Below are 17,964 nucleotides of genomic sequence, written 5' to 3'. Positions count from 1 at the left end.
CCCCGGGTGGGGAGGGGGGAGAGGAACGGGGAGAATTCCCGGGATTTTGGGGCAAAAAAAAAAAGGGGATTTATATAAAATTAAAAAAAAAAAAAGAATTAAAATGAAATGGGGATAATAAAAAAATAATTCCGGGCTCGGCGGCGATTTTGGGGGAAAAAAGGGGAAATTGGGGAAAAGGGAGGGAGGGGAATGAGGAGGGAAAAGGGGAAATGTAAAAAATTTAAGGGGTTGTAAAAAATGGAAAAATGAGGAAAAAATGGGAATTTTGAAGGAAGAAATTCAAATTTTAAAAAGAACTGAAAAATAAAGAGGGAGAATTAAAGAGGAATTTAAGGGGGAGATAAAAATGAAATTCAAGGGGAAAAGGGAATTTAAAAAGTGGGAGAAAAGGGGAAAAAAATTGGGGGAAATGAAAAAAGGGAAGGGGGAAAAGGAGGAGTAAAGAATCAGGGAAAAATTAGGAAAAAAGAATAAAAATTTAAAAAAGGGAAAAGAAGGAAAATTAGAAAAAAAAGAGAAATGATCAGGAGAAAAATTGGGATTTTTTTGTTAGAAATTGGAGAAAAAAAATCAGGAAAAAATTGAAAAAAAACGGAGAAAAATTTAAAAAAAAATCAGGAAAAGTTTGAAAAAATCAGGGAAAAATTGAAAAAATCAAGGAAAATGTTTTAAAAAATCAGGAAAAAACTGGAGGAAAAAGAGGAAGTTTTGGAAAAGGAAGAAAATTTTAAAATGAGGAGGAAAAATGGAGGGAAAAGGAGGAAAAATTGCAGGAAAAATCGGGAAAAGGCAAAGGGGGGGGAAGTCCCTGAGGCAGCGGGTGGGGGAGGGGTCGAGCCCCTCCCCCCATCACCCCTCCCCCCCCAAATTCCTCCCCAAAAAAAACCCCAAATCCGCCCCAATCCAGCCCAAAAATCGGGAATTTTCTCCCATTTTTTTTTTTTTTTCGCCGCCGGAAAAACGAAAATAAAATCAAACCGACAAAAAAAAAAAAATTTCCCCAAACTCCGCGAAAAAAAAAGACAAAAAAATAAAGAAAATCCCGGGAATTCCCAGGAATTTTTTGTGGATTTTTTTTTTTTTTTTTTTTTGGTGTGAAAAACAAGGAAAAAGGGGAAAAATAAAAAGTGGAATTCCGGGGTAAGGCAGCCCCGCCCCCGCTCCCATTCCCGAATTTTTTCCGATATTTAACGGAGAGTCCGAACTTTGTTGTTTTTTTTGTTGGTTTTTCTTTGTTTTTTTTTTTTTTGGCCAGGAAAAAAGGGAAAAGAGAGAAAAAAAAAAAAAAGGAATTTTTTTTCTTTTTTTTGATATTTTTCCACGGGTTCTTTTTTTTTTTTTTTTGGGTTTTTTTTGTGTGTGTGTGTTGGTTTTTTGTTGGTTTTTTTGTTTTTTTTTTTTTTTGGGAAAGAGTCAAATTCCCGGCCGGAATCGCCTCTCCTAGAAAAGATTCTCCTCGAAAATCGCCAGGAGGTCGCTCTGGAAGTTCATGTCGATCGTCGCCGCCATCTGCAAACCAAAAAAAAAATTCGGGAAAAATCGGGAAAAAAATCCTGGAATTTTTTTATTCCAAATTTTTGGGGTCATTTCTGCTGTTTTTTGGTCACTTCCGGTTTGTTTTGGGTCATTTCCGGTTTTGTTTTGGATAATTTCCGGGTTTTTGTCATTTCCGGTTTTGGGGTAATTTCCGGTTTTGGGGGTCATTTCCGGTTTTGTTTTGGATCATTTCCGGGTACTTTGTCATTTCCGGTTTTTCATTTCCGGGTTTGGGGTCATTTCCGGTTTTGGGGGGCCACTTCCTTTTTTTGAGGAGCAATTTCCGGTCTTTTGGGAAATTTTCAGGGGTTTTTTTGGGTCGATTCCAGGTTTTTTGGGGATAATTTTGGGCATTTTTTGGGGTAATTTCCTTTTTTTTTTTGGCCATTTCCCTTTTTTTTTTTTTTTTGTCATTTCTGTGGTAATTTCCGATTTTTTGGGGGTCACTTCCCTTTTTTGGGGGTCATTTCTGCTTTTTTTGGGGGTAATTTTCATTTTTTGGAGTAATTTCTGAGTTTCTTTAGTCATTTTTGGTTTTTTTTTGTCATTTCCATTTTTGTTTTGGGTCATTTCTGGGGTTTTTTAAAGTAATTTTTGAGGTTTTTTGGGTCACTTCCCTTTTTTGGGGGGTAATTTCCGGTTTTCTTTTTTTTTGTCATTTCTGGTCTTTTGGGTAATTTCTGGGGTTTTTTTTTTGGGTCATTTCCGTTTTTTTTGTGGATAAGTTCTAGCATTTTTTGGGGTCATTTCCGCTTTTTGGGGGTAATTTAAAATTTTTTTTTGTAATTTCTGGTTTTGTCATTTCCGATTTTGTTTTGGGTCATTTCCAGGCTTTTTTGGGTAATTTTTGAGGTTTTTTTGGGTCATTTCAGTTTTTTGGGGGGTCACTTCCCTTTTTTTGGGGGTCATTTCCGTTTTTTTTTTTTTTTTTGTAATTTTCGGTCTTTTGGGTAATTTCTGGGGTTTTTTTTGGGTAATTTCCAGTTTTTTTGGGGATAAGTTTTGGCATTTTTTTGGGCCATTTCCGCTTTTTTTGGGGGGTAATTTCTATTTTTTTGGGGTAATTTCTGGGTATTTTTTTGTACTTTCCGGGTATTTTTTGGCCATTTCTGGTTTTTTGGGGGGTCAACTTCCCTTTTTTTGGGGGGTCATTTCTGGTATTTTTTTGGGGTCATTTCCAGGCTTTTTTTGGGCATAATTTCTGGCATTTTTTGGGGTAATTTCCACTTTTTTTTTGTAATTTTTGGGGTTTTTTTGGTCATTTTTGGGTATTTTTTGGCCATTTCCGTTTTTTTTTTGTCATTTCCGTTTTTGGGGAGTATTTTGATGATTTTATCCCATTTTTACCCCTTTTCCCCTACAATTTTTTCAAACACTTCGATGATTTTACCCCATTTTCGTGACCCTTTTCCCCCACTTTTTGTTTTAATATTTTAATTATTTTACCCCATTTTTGTGACCCTTCACCCCAGAATTTTTTTAAATATTCTGATATTTTACCCCATTTTCAGGACCCATTTTCCCCACTTTTTTTTTTAAATTTTGATGATTTTACCCCATTTTGGTGACCCTTCTCCCCACATTTTTTGGGGAATATTTTGATGATTTTTTTTTTAGATTTTGATGATTTTACCCCATTTTGGTGACCCTTCACCCCAGAATTTTTTGGGTAATATTTTAATGATTTTTTTTTTTTAAATTTTGATTCTTTTACCCCATTTTGGTGACCCTTCTCCCCACATTTTTTGGGGAATATTTTAATGATTTTTTTAAAAATTTTGATAATTTTACCCCATTTTGGTGACCCTTCCCCCCCATTTTTCAGGACACTTTAACCCTTTGCTCACCGCTTCCCGGCGCCTCCTCTCCTGCTCCCTCTTCCGGGCCATTTCCCGCTGCTGGTCCAGCATGGACTGGGAGCTCTGGGAGCTCTGGGGCTGCGGCGGCGCCGACGCCGCCGACACCGGCACCGGCACCGGCACCGCGCCCGCGCCGGGCCCCGGCGGCTGCTGCTGCTCCTGGCGCCGCCGAACCTCCTCGTGCACCCGCCGCGCCTGCTCCAGCGCCTCCTCGTCCTCCCGGGTCCTAGAGAGTGACCACAGTGACCAGGAGTGACCACAGTGACCACAGTGACCACGGGAGTGACCACAGTGACCATGAACCCCCCCTGTGCTCCAGAACCTCCTCGTGCACCCGCCGCGCCTGCTCCAGCGCCTCCTCGTCCTCCCAGGTCCTAGAGAGTGACCACAGTGACCAGGAGTGACCAGGAGTGACCACAGTGACCACAGGAGTGACCACAGTGACCATGAACCCCCCCTGTGCTCCAGAACCTCCTCGTGCACCCGCCGCGCCTGCTCCAGCGCGTCCTTGTCCTCCCAGGTCCTAGAGAGTGACCAGGAGTGACCACGAGTGACCAGGAGTGACCAGGAGTGACCACAGTGACCATGAACCCCCCCTGTGCTCCAGAACCTCCTCGTGCACCCGCCGCGCCTGCTCCAGCGCCTCCTCGTCCTCCCGGGTCCTGGGGAGTGACCACAGTGACCACGAGTGACCAGGAGTGACCACAGTGACCACAGGAGTGACCACAGTGACCATGAACCCCCCTGTGCTCCAGAACCTCCTCGTGCACCCGCCGCGCCTGCTCCAGCGCCTCCTCGTCCTCCCGGCTCCTAGAGAGTGACCAGGAGTGACCACAGTGACCACAGTGACCAGGAGTGACCACAGTGACCAGGAGTGACCAGGAGGGACCAAGAATAGCCAGGAGTGACCACAGTGACCAGGAACCCCCCCAGGCCTGTTCCAGCACCTCCCCGTCCTCCTGGGTCCTAAAGGAGCGACCAGGAGTGACCACAATGACCAGGAGTAACTCCCTGGGTCTTCTCCAGGGCATCCTTGTCCTCCTGGGTCCTAAAGGAGTGACCACAGTGACCAGGAGTGACCACAGTGACCACAGGAGTGACCACAGTGACCATGAACCCCCCCTGTGCTCCAGAACCTCCTCGTGCACCCGCCGCGCCTGCTCCAGTGCGTCCTTGTCCTCCCGGGTCCTAGAGAGTGACCAGGAGTGACCAGGAGTGACCAGGAGTGAGTAGGAATGGCCAGGAGTGACCACAGTGACCAGGAATGGCCAGGAGTGACCAGGAGTGACTAGGAGTGACCACAGTGACCAGGAACCCCCCCAGGCCTGTTCCAGCATCTCCTCGTCCTCCCGGGTCCTAAAGGAATGGCCAGGAGTGACCACAGTGACCACAATGACCAGGAGTGACTCCTTGGGCCTGCTCCAGGGCATCCTTGTCCTCCTGGGTCCTAAAGGAGTGACCACAGTGACCAGGAGTGACCATGGGTGACCAGGAGTGACCAAGAATGACCAGGAGTGACCACAGTGACCATGAACCGCCCCTGTGCTCCAGAACCTCCTCGTGCACCCGCCACGCCTGCTCCAGCGCCTCCTCGTCCTCCCGGGTCCTAGAGAGTGACCAGGAGTGACCAGGAGTGACCACAGTGACCAGGAATGACCAGGAGTGGCCAGGAGTGACCAGGAGAGACCAGGAGTGACCAGGAATGGCCAGGAGAGACCAGGAGTGACTAGGAATGGCCACGAGTGACCAGGAGAGACCACAATGACCAGGAATGACTCCCTGGGCCAGCTCCAGGGCATCCTTGTCCTCCTGGGTCCTAAAGGAGTGACCACAGTGACCAGGAATGGCTGGGAACAGCCAGGTTATGGTGGTTTGGTGATGGCTGTGCAGTTCCTGATGGTGTTTGTGCAGTTCCTGGTGGTGTCTGTGATGTTCCCGATGTTCCTGGTGGTGTTTGTGGTGTTCCTGGTGGTGTCTGTGCAGCTCCTGGTGGTGTTTCCGGTGGTGTCTGTGGTTCTGTTGGTGTTTGTGGTGTTCCTGATGTTCCTGTGGTGTTTGTGGCGTTCCCAATCACATTCCTGGTCACGTTCCCAGTCATGTTCCCAGCTGAGCTCCCGGTCCCATTCTCGGTCGCACTTCTGGTTGAGTTCCCAGTCACATTCCCAGTTGAATTCCCAGTCACGTTCCTGGTCACACTCCTGGTTGAGATCCCAGTCATGTTCCAAATCACGTTCTCAGCCATGTTCCCGGTTGTGTTCCCAGTCACATTCTCGGTCGCGCTCCTGGTTGAGTTCCCAGTCATGTTCCCAGCCACGTTTCCCGGTCACATTCCCAGTCACATTCCCAGTTGAGTTCCCTGTCACATTCCTGGTCACACTCCTGGTTGAGTTCTCAGCCATGTTCCCAATCACGTTCCCAGTCACATTCCCGGTCACGTTCCCAGTCACGTTCCTGATTGTGTTCCCAGACACATTCTCGGTTGCGCTCCCAGTTGAGTTCCCGGTCACATTCCCAGTCCCATTCCCAGCTGAGTTCCGTGTCACGTTCCCGGTCATGTTCCCGGTCACGTTCCCAGTCATGTTCCCGGTTGTGTTCCCGGTCACATTCTCAGTCACGCTCCTGGTTGAGTTCCCGGTCATGTTCCTGGTTGTGTTCCCAGTCACGTTCCTGGTCACACTCCTGGTTGAGTTCTCAGCCATGTTCCCAATCACGTTCCCGGCCATGTTCGCGGTCACGTTCCCAGTCATGTTCCTGGTTGTGTTCCCAGTCACATTCTCGGTTGCGCTCCTGGTTGAGCACCCGGTCACGTTCCTGGTTGAGTTCTCAGTCACGTTCCTGATCACACTCCCAGTTGAGTTCCCAGTCACATTCTCGGTTGCGCTCCCGGTTGAGTATCCGGTCACTTTTCCAGTCATATTCCTGGTCATGTTCCCAGTCCCATTCCCAGTTGAGTTCCCTGTCACGTTCCCAGCCATGTTCCCGGTCACGTTCCCAGCCATGGTCCCGGTTGTGTTCCCGGTCACATTCTTGGTCACACTTGCAGTTGAGTTCCCAGTCACATTCCTGGTCACGCTCCCAGTTGAGTTCCCAGTCATGTTCCCAGCCACGTTCCTGGTCATGTTCTCAGTCCCATTCCCAGTTGAATTCCCTGTCACCTTCCTGGTTGAGTTCCCACACTCCCGCTCACACTCCTGGTTGAGTTCCCAGTCATGTTCCTGGCCATGTTCCCAATCACGCTCCCGGTCACATTCCCAGACATGTTCCTGGTTGTGTTCCCAGTCACATTCTTGGTCACGCTCCCAGTTGAGTTTCCGGTCATATTTCCAGTCACATTCCCAGTCCCATTCCCAGTTGAGTTCCCAGCCACGTTCCTGGTCATGTTCCCAGCCCCAATCCCAGCTGAGTTCCCCGTCATGTTCCCAGTCATGTTCCCGGTCGCGCGCCCGTGTTCCCGGCGCTCTCACCTCATCCTCTCCTGCTCCCTCCTGAGCCGCTCCTTCTCGCGCTCCACCTGCTCGGCCTGGGCCTTGAGCGCCTTCTCCCGCTCCTCCTTCTCGCGCGCCGCGCGCTTGAACTGCTCGAAGGAGTCGCTCGAGGACTTGGCCGCGGCCGCCGGCGCCGCCGGGTGCTTCTGCACCAGCGAGGCCCACGAGCCCATGTTCTTGATCTTCAGGTCCTGCCGGGGAGACGGGGCGGCACTGAGGGGCTGGGATCGGCTGGGATCCACCAGGATACACCCAGGGATCCACCCAGGGTTGGGAAACACCCAGGGCTGGGATCGGCTGGGATCCACCAGGATCCACCCAGGGATCCACCCAGGGATGGGAAACACCCAGGGCTGGGATGGGCTGGGATCCACCAGGGTTGGGATCCACTGGGATCCACCAGGATCCACCCAGGGATCCACCCAGGGATGGGATCGGCTGGGATCCACTGGGAGACATCCAGGGGTGGGATGGGATGGGATCCATCCAGGGCTGGGATCCACCCAGGGATGGGATGGGAGCCACTGGGATCCACCCAGGGATGGGATGGGATTGACCGGGATCTACCCAGGGATCCACCCAGGGCTGGGATCAGCTGGGAGACATCCAGGGATCCACTCAGGGCTGGGAGACACCCAGGGATCCACCCAGGGCTGGGATCAGCTGGGATCCACCCAGGGATCCACCCAGGGATGGGATCAGCTGGGATCCACCCAGGGATCCACCCAGGGATGGGATCAGCTGGGATCCACCCAGGGATCCACCCAGGGATGGGATCAGCTGGGAGCCACTGGGATACACCCAGAGATCCACACAGGGCTGGGAAACATCCAGGGCTGGGATGGGGTGGGAGCCACTGGGATGCACCCAGTGGTGGGATCAGCTGGGAGACATCCAGGAATCCACCCAGGGCTGGGAGACACCCAGGGATCCACCCAGGGATGGGATCGGCTGGGAGCCACTGGGATCCGCCCAGGGATCCACCCAGGGCTGGGATTGGCTGAGTGACACCCAGGGATGGGGTGGGATCCATGGGATTCACCAGAGCCTCCATGGGATCCACCAGAGCCCTGGAGACTTCCATGGGATCCACCCAGGGCTAGGATCTGCTGGGATCCACCCAGAGCCCCAGGGATCACCAATGGATCTACCAGGGATGGGATAGAATTCATGGGATCCTCCAGGATCCACCCAGGGCTGGGGTGTGATCCATGGGATCCATCAGAGCCTCCATGGGATCCACCAGCTTTGTATGGAGGACCAAGATCCATCCCTGGAGCTCCCCAGATCCATTTGGGATCTCAGAGCTCCCAAATTTATCCCTGGAGGGATCTCAGAGCTCCCAAATCCATTCCTGAAGGGATCTCAGAATTCCTAAATCCATCCCTGGAGGGATCTCAGAATTCCCAAATCCATCCCTGGAGGGATCTCAGGGGGTCCCAAATCCATCCCTGGAGCTCCCCAGATCCATTTGGGATCTCAGAATTCCCAAATCCATCCCTGGAGGGATCTCAAGGGGTCCCAAACCCAATCTGGAGCTCCTCAGATCCTTTGGGATCTCAGGGGGTCCCAAATAAATTCCTGGAGCTCCCCAGATCCATCTGGGATCTCAGAGGGTTCCCAAATCCATCCCCTCCCCATTTTCTGGGGCAGGAACCCCCAAAATCCCAACCCCACCCCAACCCCCAGCTGCTCAACACCCCAAAATTTGAATTTTTTTTTTTTACCTTTTTGGGGGCCACGGGGGTTTTGGGCTCCGGTTTCTGCCGCTCCTTGTCCGGGGCGGGCGGGGTCGGCTCCGGGGGTCGGATCACGGGACGGGGACCTCCCCCCTCCAGGGGCTTCAGCTCCGGCCCTGGAACCCCAAAACCCCAAATCAGGGGGATCCCAACCCCAAAACCCCAAATCAGGGGGATCCCGACCCCAAAAAATTAAATTATGGGAATTTGGAACCCAAAATCAGAAATTCTGGGGGTCTCAGACCCCAAAAATTGGAATTGTGGGGATTTATGACCCCCAAAAAATTGGAATTATGGGAATTTCTGATCCTAAAAATTGAAATTATGGGGATTTCTGGTCCCAAAAAATTGGAATTATGGAGATTTCTGATCCTAAAAATTGGAATTCTTAGGATTTTGAACCTCAAAATGGAGAATTCTGGGGATTTCACACCCCAAATTGGGAATTCTGGGGGTCTCAGACTCCAAAATTGGGGTGGGTCGGGGTCCTCCCCCCTCCAGGGGCTTCAGTTCCAGCCCTGGAACCCCAAAACCCCAAATCAGGGGGATCCCAATCCCAAAAATTTAAATTATGGGAATTTGGAACCCAAAATCAGAAATTCTGGGGGTCCCAGACCCCAAAAATTGGAATTGTGGGGATTTATGACCCCCAAAAAATTGGAATTATAGGAATTTCTGATCCTAAAAATTGGAATTCTGGGGATTTCTGGTCCCAAAAAATTGGAATTATGGAGATTTCTGATCCTAAAAATCGGAATTCTTAGGATTTTGAACCTCAAAAATGGAGAATTCTGGGGATTTATGGCCCTAAATTGGGAATTCTGGGGGTCTCGGACTCCAAAATTGGGGTGGGTCGGGGTCCTCCCCACTCCAGGGGCTTCAGTTCTGGCCCTGGAACCCAAAAACTCCAAATCAGGGGAATCCTGATCCCAAAACCCCAAATCAGGGGGATCCCGACCCCAAAAATTTAAATTATGGGAATTTGGAACCCAAAATCAGAAATTCTGGGGGTCTCAGACCCCAAAAATTGGAATTGTGGGGATTTATGACCCCCAAAAAATTGGAATTATGGAGATTTCTGATCCTAAAAATTGGAATTATGGGGATTTCTGGTCCCAAAAACTGGAATTATGGAGATTTCTGATCCTAAAAATGGGAATTCTTAGGATTTTGAACCTCAAAATGGAGAATTCTGGGGATTTCACACCCCAAATTGGGAATTCTGGGGGTCTCAGACCCCAAAATCTGGAATTAGGGAGATTCTGATCCCAAAATTGGAATTATGGGGATTTCCAGTCCCAAAATTGGGAATTCTGGGGGTCTAAGATCTCAAAATTGGAATTATGCGGATTTCTGACCCCAAAAAAAATGGAATTATGGGGATTTACAGTTCTGAAATCAGCAATTTTGACCTCAAAATTAGGAATTATGAATTTTATTTCCCAAAAACTGGAGATTTATGGTCCTAAATTAGGAATTCTGACCCCAATATTTGAGTTTTTTGTTTTCCCCCACCCCATAAAATTTTATGGGATTTTTTGGGGGTTTTATTTGGGGTCTTCCCTCATCATATGAATTTTATGGGATTTTTTTGAGTTTTCTTTCTCCCCATTAAACTTTATGAGATTTTTTTAGGGATTTTTCTCTTTCCCCCTGGAATTTTATGGCATTTTTTAGGGGTTTTTCTCTTTCCCCATTAAACTTTATGGGATTTTTTGGGGTTTTTTCTCTTTCCCCATGAAACTTTATAGGAATTTTTTTGTGGTTTTTTTTCCCCCTCCCAATGAAATTTTATGGGATTTTTTTTTTTCCCTCCCCATGAAACTTTTGGGATTTTTTTGGTTTTTCTCTTTCCCAATAAAACTTTATGGGATTTTTTTGGGTTTCCTTTCTCCCCATTAAACTTCATGGGATTTTTTGGGTTTTCTCTGGTCCCAGGAAACTTTATGGGATTTTTTTTGGATTTTTCTCCTTCCCCATTCAACTTCATGGGATTTTCTTTGGGCTTTTCTCTTTCCCATGAAACCTTATGGGATTTTTTGGGGTTTTTCTCTTTCCCCATGAAACTTCATGGGATTTTTGGGGGGTTTTATTCTTTCCCCATGAAACTTTATGGGACTTTTTAGGTTTTATCTGGTCCCATTAAACTTTATGGGCTTTTTGGGGTTTTTTCTCCCCCTCCAAAAGAAACTTTATGGGATTTTTTGGGGTTTCCTTTCTCCCCACTAAACTTCATGGGATTTTCTTTGGGTTTTACTCCCTTTCCCCATGTACCTTTAAGGGATTTTTTTGATTTTTCTCTTTCCCAATGAAACTTTATGGGATTTTTTTGGGTTTTCTCTGGTCCCATGAAACTTTATGGGATTTTTTTGGGGTTTTCTCTTTCCCCATGAAACTTTATGATATTTTTTAGGGGTTTTTGTCTTTCCCCATGAAATTTTATGGGATTTTCTTTGGGTTTTTCTCTTTCCCAATGAAACTTTATGTGATTGTTTTGGGTTTTTCTCCCTCCCCATTAAACTTCATCAGATTTTTTTGGTTTTCTCTGTTCTCATTAAACTTTATGGGATTTTTTCCCCTCCCAATGAAACTTTATGGGATTTTTCGGGGTTTTTCCCTTTCCCCATGAAACTCTATGGGATTTTTTGGGGTTTCCTTTCTCCCCATGAAACTTTATAGGATTTTTTGGGGTTTTTCTCTTTCCCCATGAAACTTAATGGGATTTTTTTTGTTTTTTCCCTTTCCCCACGGAACTTCACAGGATTTTTGTTGTTTTTGGGGTGTCCCCGGGCCGGGGAGCCCCGGGCTGGCCCCACTCACGCTGGGGGAGGTGCGGGGCCGCCTTGATGCCCTCGGGGTGGCCCTTGGGGGGCTCCTGGCGCAGGGGGGGGCTGAAGGTCTCGTTCCTGATCACGGGCGAGTGCAGCTTCTCCTCCTTGGGCCCGCCCAGCGGCTGCGACTGCACCACCGAGGCCGCGCGCAGCTCCTGGGGAAACCAGGGTCAGGAGCCAGCCCAAAATCCCCAAAATCCCAAATCTGATCCTGGTCCTGACACTGCTCACAGCTCCTGGGGAAATCTGGGGTCAGGATTCATCCCAAAATCCCAAATCCCAAACCTGATCCCAATACTGACCCTGTGCTCACAGCTCCTGGGGAAATCCGGGATCAGGAGCCAGCCCAAAATCCCAAAAATCCCAAACCTGATTCCAATCCTGACCCTACTCACAGCTCCTAAGGAAATCTAGGGTCAGGATCCATCCCAAAATCCCAAATCTGATTCTGATCCTGACACCGTTCGCAGCTCCTGGGGAAACCTGGGGTCAGGAGCCAGCCCAAAATCCCAAAATCTCAAAATCCAAAACCTGGTCCTGATCCTGCTCGCAGCTCCTGAGGAAATCTGGGGTCAGGAGCCAGCCCAAAACCCCAAAATCCCAAACCTGATCCTGGTCTTGACCCTGCTCACAGCTCCTGGGGAAATCCAGGGTCAGAATCGGCCCCAAAATCCCCAAATCCCAAAATCCCAAACCTGGTCCTGATCCTGACTCCAGTCCTGATCCTGACCCTGCTCGCAGCTCCTGGGGAAATCCGGGATCAGGAGCCAGCCCAAAATCTCAAACCTGATCCTGATCCTGACACTCCTCAAAATTCCTGAGGAAATCTGGGGTCAGGAGCCAGCCCAAAATCCCCAAAATCCCAAACCTGATCCTGGTCCTGACACTGCTCACAGCTCCTGGGGAAATCCAGGGTCAGGATCGGCCCCAAAATCCCCAAAATCCCAAACCTGGTCCTGATCCTGACCCTGCTCGCAGCTCCTGAGGAGATCTGGGATCAGGATCAGCCCCAAAATCCCCAAAATACCAAACCTGATCCTGATCCCGACACTGCTCAAAATTCCTGAGGAAATCTGGGGTCAGGAGCCAACCCAAAATCCCAAAATCCCCAAAATCCCAAACCTGATCCTGATCCTGCTCGCAGCTCCTGAGGAAATCTGGGATCAGGATCAGCCCCAAAATCCCCAAATCCCAAACCTGATTCTGATCCTGACCCCAATCCTGATCCTGCTCACAGCTCCTAGGGAAACCTGGGGTCAGGAGCCAGCCCAAAATCCCAAATCCCCAAAATCCCAAACCTGATCCTGACCCTGCTCACAGCTCCTGAGGAAATCTGGGGTCAGGAGCCAGCCCAAAATCCCAAATCCCAAACCTGATTCCAACCCTGACCCTGCTCACAGTTCCTGAGGAAATCTAGGGTCAGGATCCATCCCAAAATCCCAAATCCCAAACCTGATTCCAACCCTGACCCTGCTCACAGTTCCTGAGGAAATCTAGGGTCAGGATCCATCCCAAAATCCCAAAATCCCAAAACCCCAAACCTGATCCTGGTCCTGCTCAAAATTCCTGGGGAAACCTGGGGTCAGGAGCCAGCCCAAAATCCCCAAATCCCCAAAATCCCAAACCTGATTCCAATCCTGACCCCAATCCTGATCCTGACCCTGCTCGCAGCTCCTGGGGAAATCCGGGGTCAGAATCAGCCCCAAATCCCAAAATCCCCAAATCCCAAACTTGATTCTGATCCTGACCCTGCTCGCAGCTCCTGGGGAAACCTGGGGTCAGGTCCCAAACCCAAAATTCTGGTTTTTCACCCCAAACCTGTGCTGTTTCACCTGCCCAAACCCCAATTTTTGGTGTTTTCACCCCGAATCTCTGTTGTTTCACCTGCCCCTAAACCCAAAATTCCGGTTTTTCTGTGCCCCAAACCCCAATTTTTGGTTTTTTCACTCCAAACCTCTGCTGTTCCACCTGCCCAAACCCCAATTTTTGGTTTTTCACCCCAAACCTGCGCTGTTTCACCTGCCCCAAACCCAAAATTCTGTTTTTCCACCCCAAACCTCTGCTGTTTCACCTGACCCTAAACACAAAGTTCTGTTTTTTCTCTGCCCCAAACCCCAATTTTTGGTGTTTTCACCCCAAATCTCTGCTGTTTCACCTGCCCCAAACCCAAAATTCTGGTTTTTCTCTGCCCCAAACCCAAAATTCTGGTTTTTCACCCCAAACCTGTGCTGTTTCACCTGCCCCAAACCCAAAATTCTGTTTTTTCTCTTCCCCAAACCTGTGTTGTTTCCCCTGACCCTAAACACAAAATTCTGGTTTTTCACCCCAAATCTCTGCTGTTTCACCTGACCCCAAACCCAAAATTCTGTTTTTTCTCTGCCCCAAACCCCAAATTCTGGTTTTTCACCCCAAACCTGCACGGTTTCACCTGCCCAAACCCCAATTTTTGGTGTTTTCACCCCAAACCTGCGCTGTTTCACCTGACCCAAACCCAAAATTCAGTTTTTTCACCCCAAACCTGTGCTGTTTCACCTGACCCTAAACACAAAATTCTGGTTTTTCACCCCAAACCTGCGCTGTTTCACCTGCCCAAACCCAGTTTTTTCACCCCAAACCTGTGCTGTTTCACCTGACCCCAAACCCCAAAATTCAGTTTTTTCACCCCAAACCTGCGCTGTTCCACCTGACCCAAACCCCAAAATTCAGTTTTTTCACCCCAAACCTGCGCTGTTTCACCTGACCCAAACCCCAAAATTCAGTTTTTTCACCCCAAACCTGCGCTGTTCCACCTGCCCCAAACCCAAAATTCTGGTTTTTCACCCCAAACCTGCGCTGTTTCACCTGCCCAAACCCCAATTTTTGTTTTTTCACCCCAAACCTGCGCTGTTTCACCTGTTTTTTTGGCTGGATGTTTTGCTGAGGGGGCGACTGAGGCACGAGGCCCTGGAACGGCGGCATCTGTGGGGAAGGCATCATGAGAGGGGAGGGGGCTTCCCGCAGGTGACCTGCAACAGGTGGGCACCGGTCAGTCAGCGTCGGCACCGCCGGCGCCACCGCGACACCGTCATTGTCACCGCAACCGCGTCATCGGCACCGCAACTGCGTCATTGTCACCGCAACCGCGTCATCGTCACCGCAACCGCGTCACTGTCACCGCAACCGCGTCATCGTCACTGCGTCACCGTCACTGCCACCGCGTCACCGCAACCGCGTCATCGTCACTGCATCACCGTCACTGCCACCGCGACACCATCACCGTGTCACCGTCACCGCGTCACTGCCACTGCCACCGCGACACCGACCCCGGCACGGCACCAAAAATACCCTGAGATGGCCCCAGGGGATCCTGGGATGGTCCCAAAGAACCCTGAGATGTCCTTGAGGGACTCCAGGATGGCCCCAAGGGACACCAGGATGGCCCCAAGAAACTCTGGGACGTCCCCAAGGTATCCTGAGGTGGCCCCAAGGGACTCCAGGATGGCCCCAAAGAACCCCAAGATGTCTTTGAGGGACACCAGGATGTCCCCAGGGGATCTTGACATGGCCCCAAGAGATCCTGGTGTGGCCACAGGGGATCCTAAAATGGTCCCAAAAAACCTCAAGATCTCCTTGAGGGACACCAGGATGTCCCCAAGAGATCCTGAGGTGGCCCCAAGGAACTCCAGGATGTCCTTGAGGGACACCAGGGACACCAGGATGGCCCCAAGGGATCCTGAGATGGCTCCAAGAAATTTCGGGATGTCCCAAAGGGATCCTGAGGTGGCCCCAAGGGATCCTGAGACGTCCCCAAGGGACACCAGGATGTCCTTGAGGGACTCCAGGATGGCCCCAAGGGATCCTGAGGTGGACCCAAGGGACGCCAGGATGGCCTCAAGGGATTCTGGGATGGTCCCAAAAAACCCCAAGATATCCTTGAGGGACTCCAGGAGGTCCCCAAGGGATCCTAAGATGTCCCCAAGAGATCCTGAGGTGGCCCCAAGAAACTCTGGGATGTCCCCAATGGATGCCAGGATGGTCCCAAAGAACCCCAAGATGTCTTTGAGGGACACCAGGATGTCCCCAGGGGATCTTGACATGGTCCCAAGGGATCCTGGGGTGGCCCCAAGGAACCCCAAGACGTCCTTGAAGGACACTGAGGTGTCCTCAAAGGACACCAGGATGGCCCCAAGGGATCATGAGACGGCCCCAAGAAACTCTGGGATGTCCCCAAGGGATGCCAGGATGGCCCCAGAGAACCCCAAGATCTCCTTGAGGGACACCAGGATGTCCCCAGGGGACTCAAGGATGGCCCCAAGGGATCCTGAGGTGGCCCCAAGGGATGCCAGGATGGCCCCAAGGGATCCTGAGGTGTCCCCAAGGAACTCCAGGATGGCCCCAAGGGATCATGAGACAGCCCCAAGAAACTCTGGGATGTCCCCAAGGGATGCCAGGATGGCTCCAGAGAACCCCAAGATGTCCTTGAGGGACACCAGGATGTCCCCAAGAGATCCTGAGGTGGCCCCAAGAACTCCAGGATGTCCTTGAGGGACTCCAGTATGTCCCCAAAGGTTCCTGAGGTGGCTCCAAGGGATCCTGAGGTGGACCCAAGGGATGCCAGGATGGCCTCAAGGGATTCTGGGATGGTCCCAAAAAACCCCAAGATATCCTTGAGGGACTCCAGGATGTCCCCAAGGGATCCTAAGATGTCCCCAAGAGATCCTGAGGTGGCCCCAAGAACCTCTGGGATGTCCCCAATGGATGCCAGGATGGCCCCAAAGAACCCCAAGATGTCTTTGAGGGACACCAGGATGTCCCCAGGGGATCTTGACATGGCCCCAAGGGATCCTGGGGTGGCCCCAAGGAACCCCAAGACGTCCTTGAAGGACACTGAGGTGTCCTCAAAGGACACCAGGATGGCCCCAAGGGATCATGAGACGGCCCCAAGAAACTCTGGGATGTCCCCAAGGGATGCCAGGATGGCCCCAGAGAACCCCAAGATCTCCTTGAGGGACACCAGGATGTCCCCAGGGGACTCAAGGATGGCCCCAAAGGATCCTGAGATGTCTGCAACAGATGCCAGGATGGCCCTAAAGAACCCCAAGATGTCTTTGAGGGACACCAGGATGTCTCCAGGGGATCTTTACATGGCCCCAAGGGATCCTGAGGTGTCCCCAAGGGATCCTGAGGTGGCCCCAAGGGATCCTGAGATGGCCCCAAGAAATTTCGGGATGTCCCAAAGGGATCCTGAGGTGGCCCCAAAGAACACCAGGATGTCCTTGAGGGATTCGAGGATGGTCCCAAAAGATCCTGAGATGGCCCCAAGGAACCCAAAGATGTCCTTTAGGGACACCAGGATGTCCCCAATGGATCCTGAGGTGGCCCCAAGAGATCCTAAGATGGCCCCAAGGGACTCCAGGATGTCCCAAAGGGATCCTGAGGTGGCCCCAAGAGATCCTGACGTGGCCCCAAGGGACACCAGGATGTCCTTGAGGGACTCCAGGATGTCCCCAAGGGATCCTGAGGTGCCCCCAAGGGACACCAGGATGTCCTTGAGGGACATCGAGGTTTCCTCAAAGGACACCAGGATGGCTCCAAGGAATCCTGAGATGTCCCCAATGGATCCTGAGGTGGCAATAAAGAGCCCCAAGATGTCCGTGAAGGACTCCAGGATGTCCCCAAGAGATCCTGAGGTGGTCCCAAGGAACTCCAGGATGTCCCCAAGAGATCCTGAGGTGGCCCCAAGGAACTCCAGGATGTCCCCAAGGGATCCTGAGGTGGCCCCAAGGAACTCCAGGATGTCCCCAAGAGATCCTGAGGTGGTCCCAAGGAACTCCAGGATGTCCCCAAGAGATCCTGAGGTGGCCCCAAGGAACTCCAGGATGTCCCCAAGGGATCCTGAGGTGGCCCCAAGGAACTCCAGGATGGCCCCAAAGAACCCCAAGAAATCCTTGAGGGATCCTGAGACGTCCCCAAGGGATCCTGAGGTGACCCCAAGGAACTCCGAGATGTCCCCAAAGGACCCCAGGATGTCCCCAAAATGGCCCTGAGGGACTCCAGGATGTCCTTGAAGAACCCTGGGATGGCCCCAAGGGATCCCAGGATGGCCCCAAGGGATCCCAGGATGGACCCAAGGGATCCCAGGATGGACCCAAGAGATCCTGAGGTGGCCCCAAGGAACTCCAGGATGGCTCCAAAGAACCCCAAGAAATCCTTGAGGGACATCGAGGTTTCCTCAAAGGACAGGTCTTTAATGACTCGAGATCCTCAAGAACTCAAGATCCTCAAAAATGAGATCCTCAACACCTGGAGATCCTCAAAAACTGGAGATCCTCGACACCTGGAGATCCTCAAAAACTGGAAATCCTCAACACCTGGAGATCCTCAAAAACTGGAGATCCTCAAGAACCCCCAAGTCTCCAAATCTGGAGATCCTCCACAACTCAAGGCCCTCAAAAGCTGGAGACCCTCAACACCTGGAGAGAGATCCTCGAAAACCAAAGATCCTTGAGACCTCAAACATCTTGAGATCCTA

The 17,964-nt window shown here is 50.7% G+C and overlaps 1 protein-coding gene across 4 annotated transcripts in view; it reads right to left on the bottom strand.

Annotated features, from left to right (window-relative positions):
* Positions 1-1,340: 1,340 nt before the first annotated feature.
* Positions 1,341-17,964, bottom strand: part of BRD4 (bromodomain containing 4) — a 74,156-nt gene continuing 57,532 nt past the window's right edge. For 3 of the 4 annotated variants that reach the window (XM_033083801.2, XM_033083799.2, XM_033083800.2), the window contains exons 17-22: positions 14,346-14,458; positions 11,443-11,608; positions 8,611-8,738; positions 6,863-7,074; positions 3,387-3,624; positions 1,341-1,512 (exon numbers count right to left, since the gene is read on the bottom strand). In XM_033083801.2, coding sequence (XP_032939692.1) covers positions 1,444-1,512; positions 3,387-3,624; positions 6,863-7,074; positions 8,611-8,738; positions 11,443-11,608; positions 14,346-14,458 — 926 coding nt within the window. In that variant the 3' untranslated portion in view covers positions 1,341-1,443. Of the gene's footprint in view, positions 1,513-3,386; positions 3,625-3,664; positions 4,061-6,862; positions 7,075-8,610; positions 8,739-11,442; positions 11,609-14,345; positions 14,459-17,964 lie in introns of those variants that run through there. The other variant, XM_033083802.2, reaches the window with a different exon arrangement.

This window comes from Catharus ustulatus, chromosome 33 (assembly GCF_009819885.2).
Source record: "Catharus ustulatus isolate bCatUst1 chromosome 33, bCatUst1.pri.v2, whole genome shotgun sequence".
Classification (NCBI taxonomy): Eukaryota; Metazoa; Chordata; class Aves; order Passeriformes; family Turdidae; genus Catharus; species Catharus ustulatus.
This window is presented reverse-complemented; position numbering and strand designations above follow the sequence as displayed.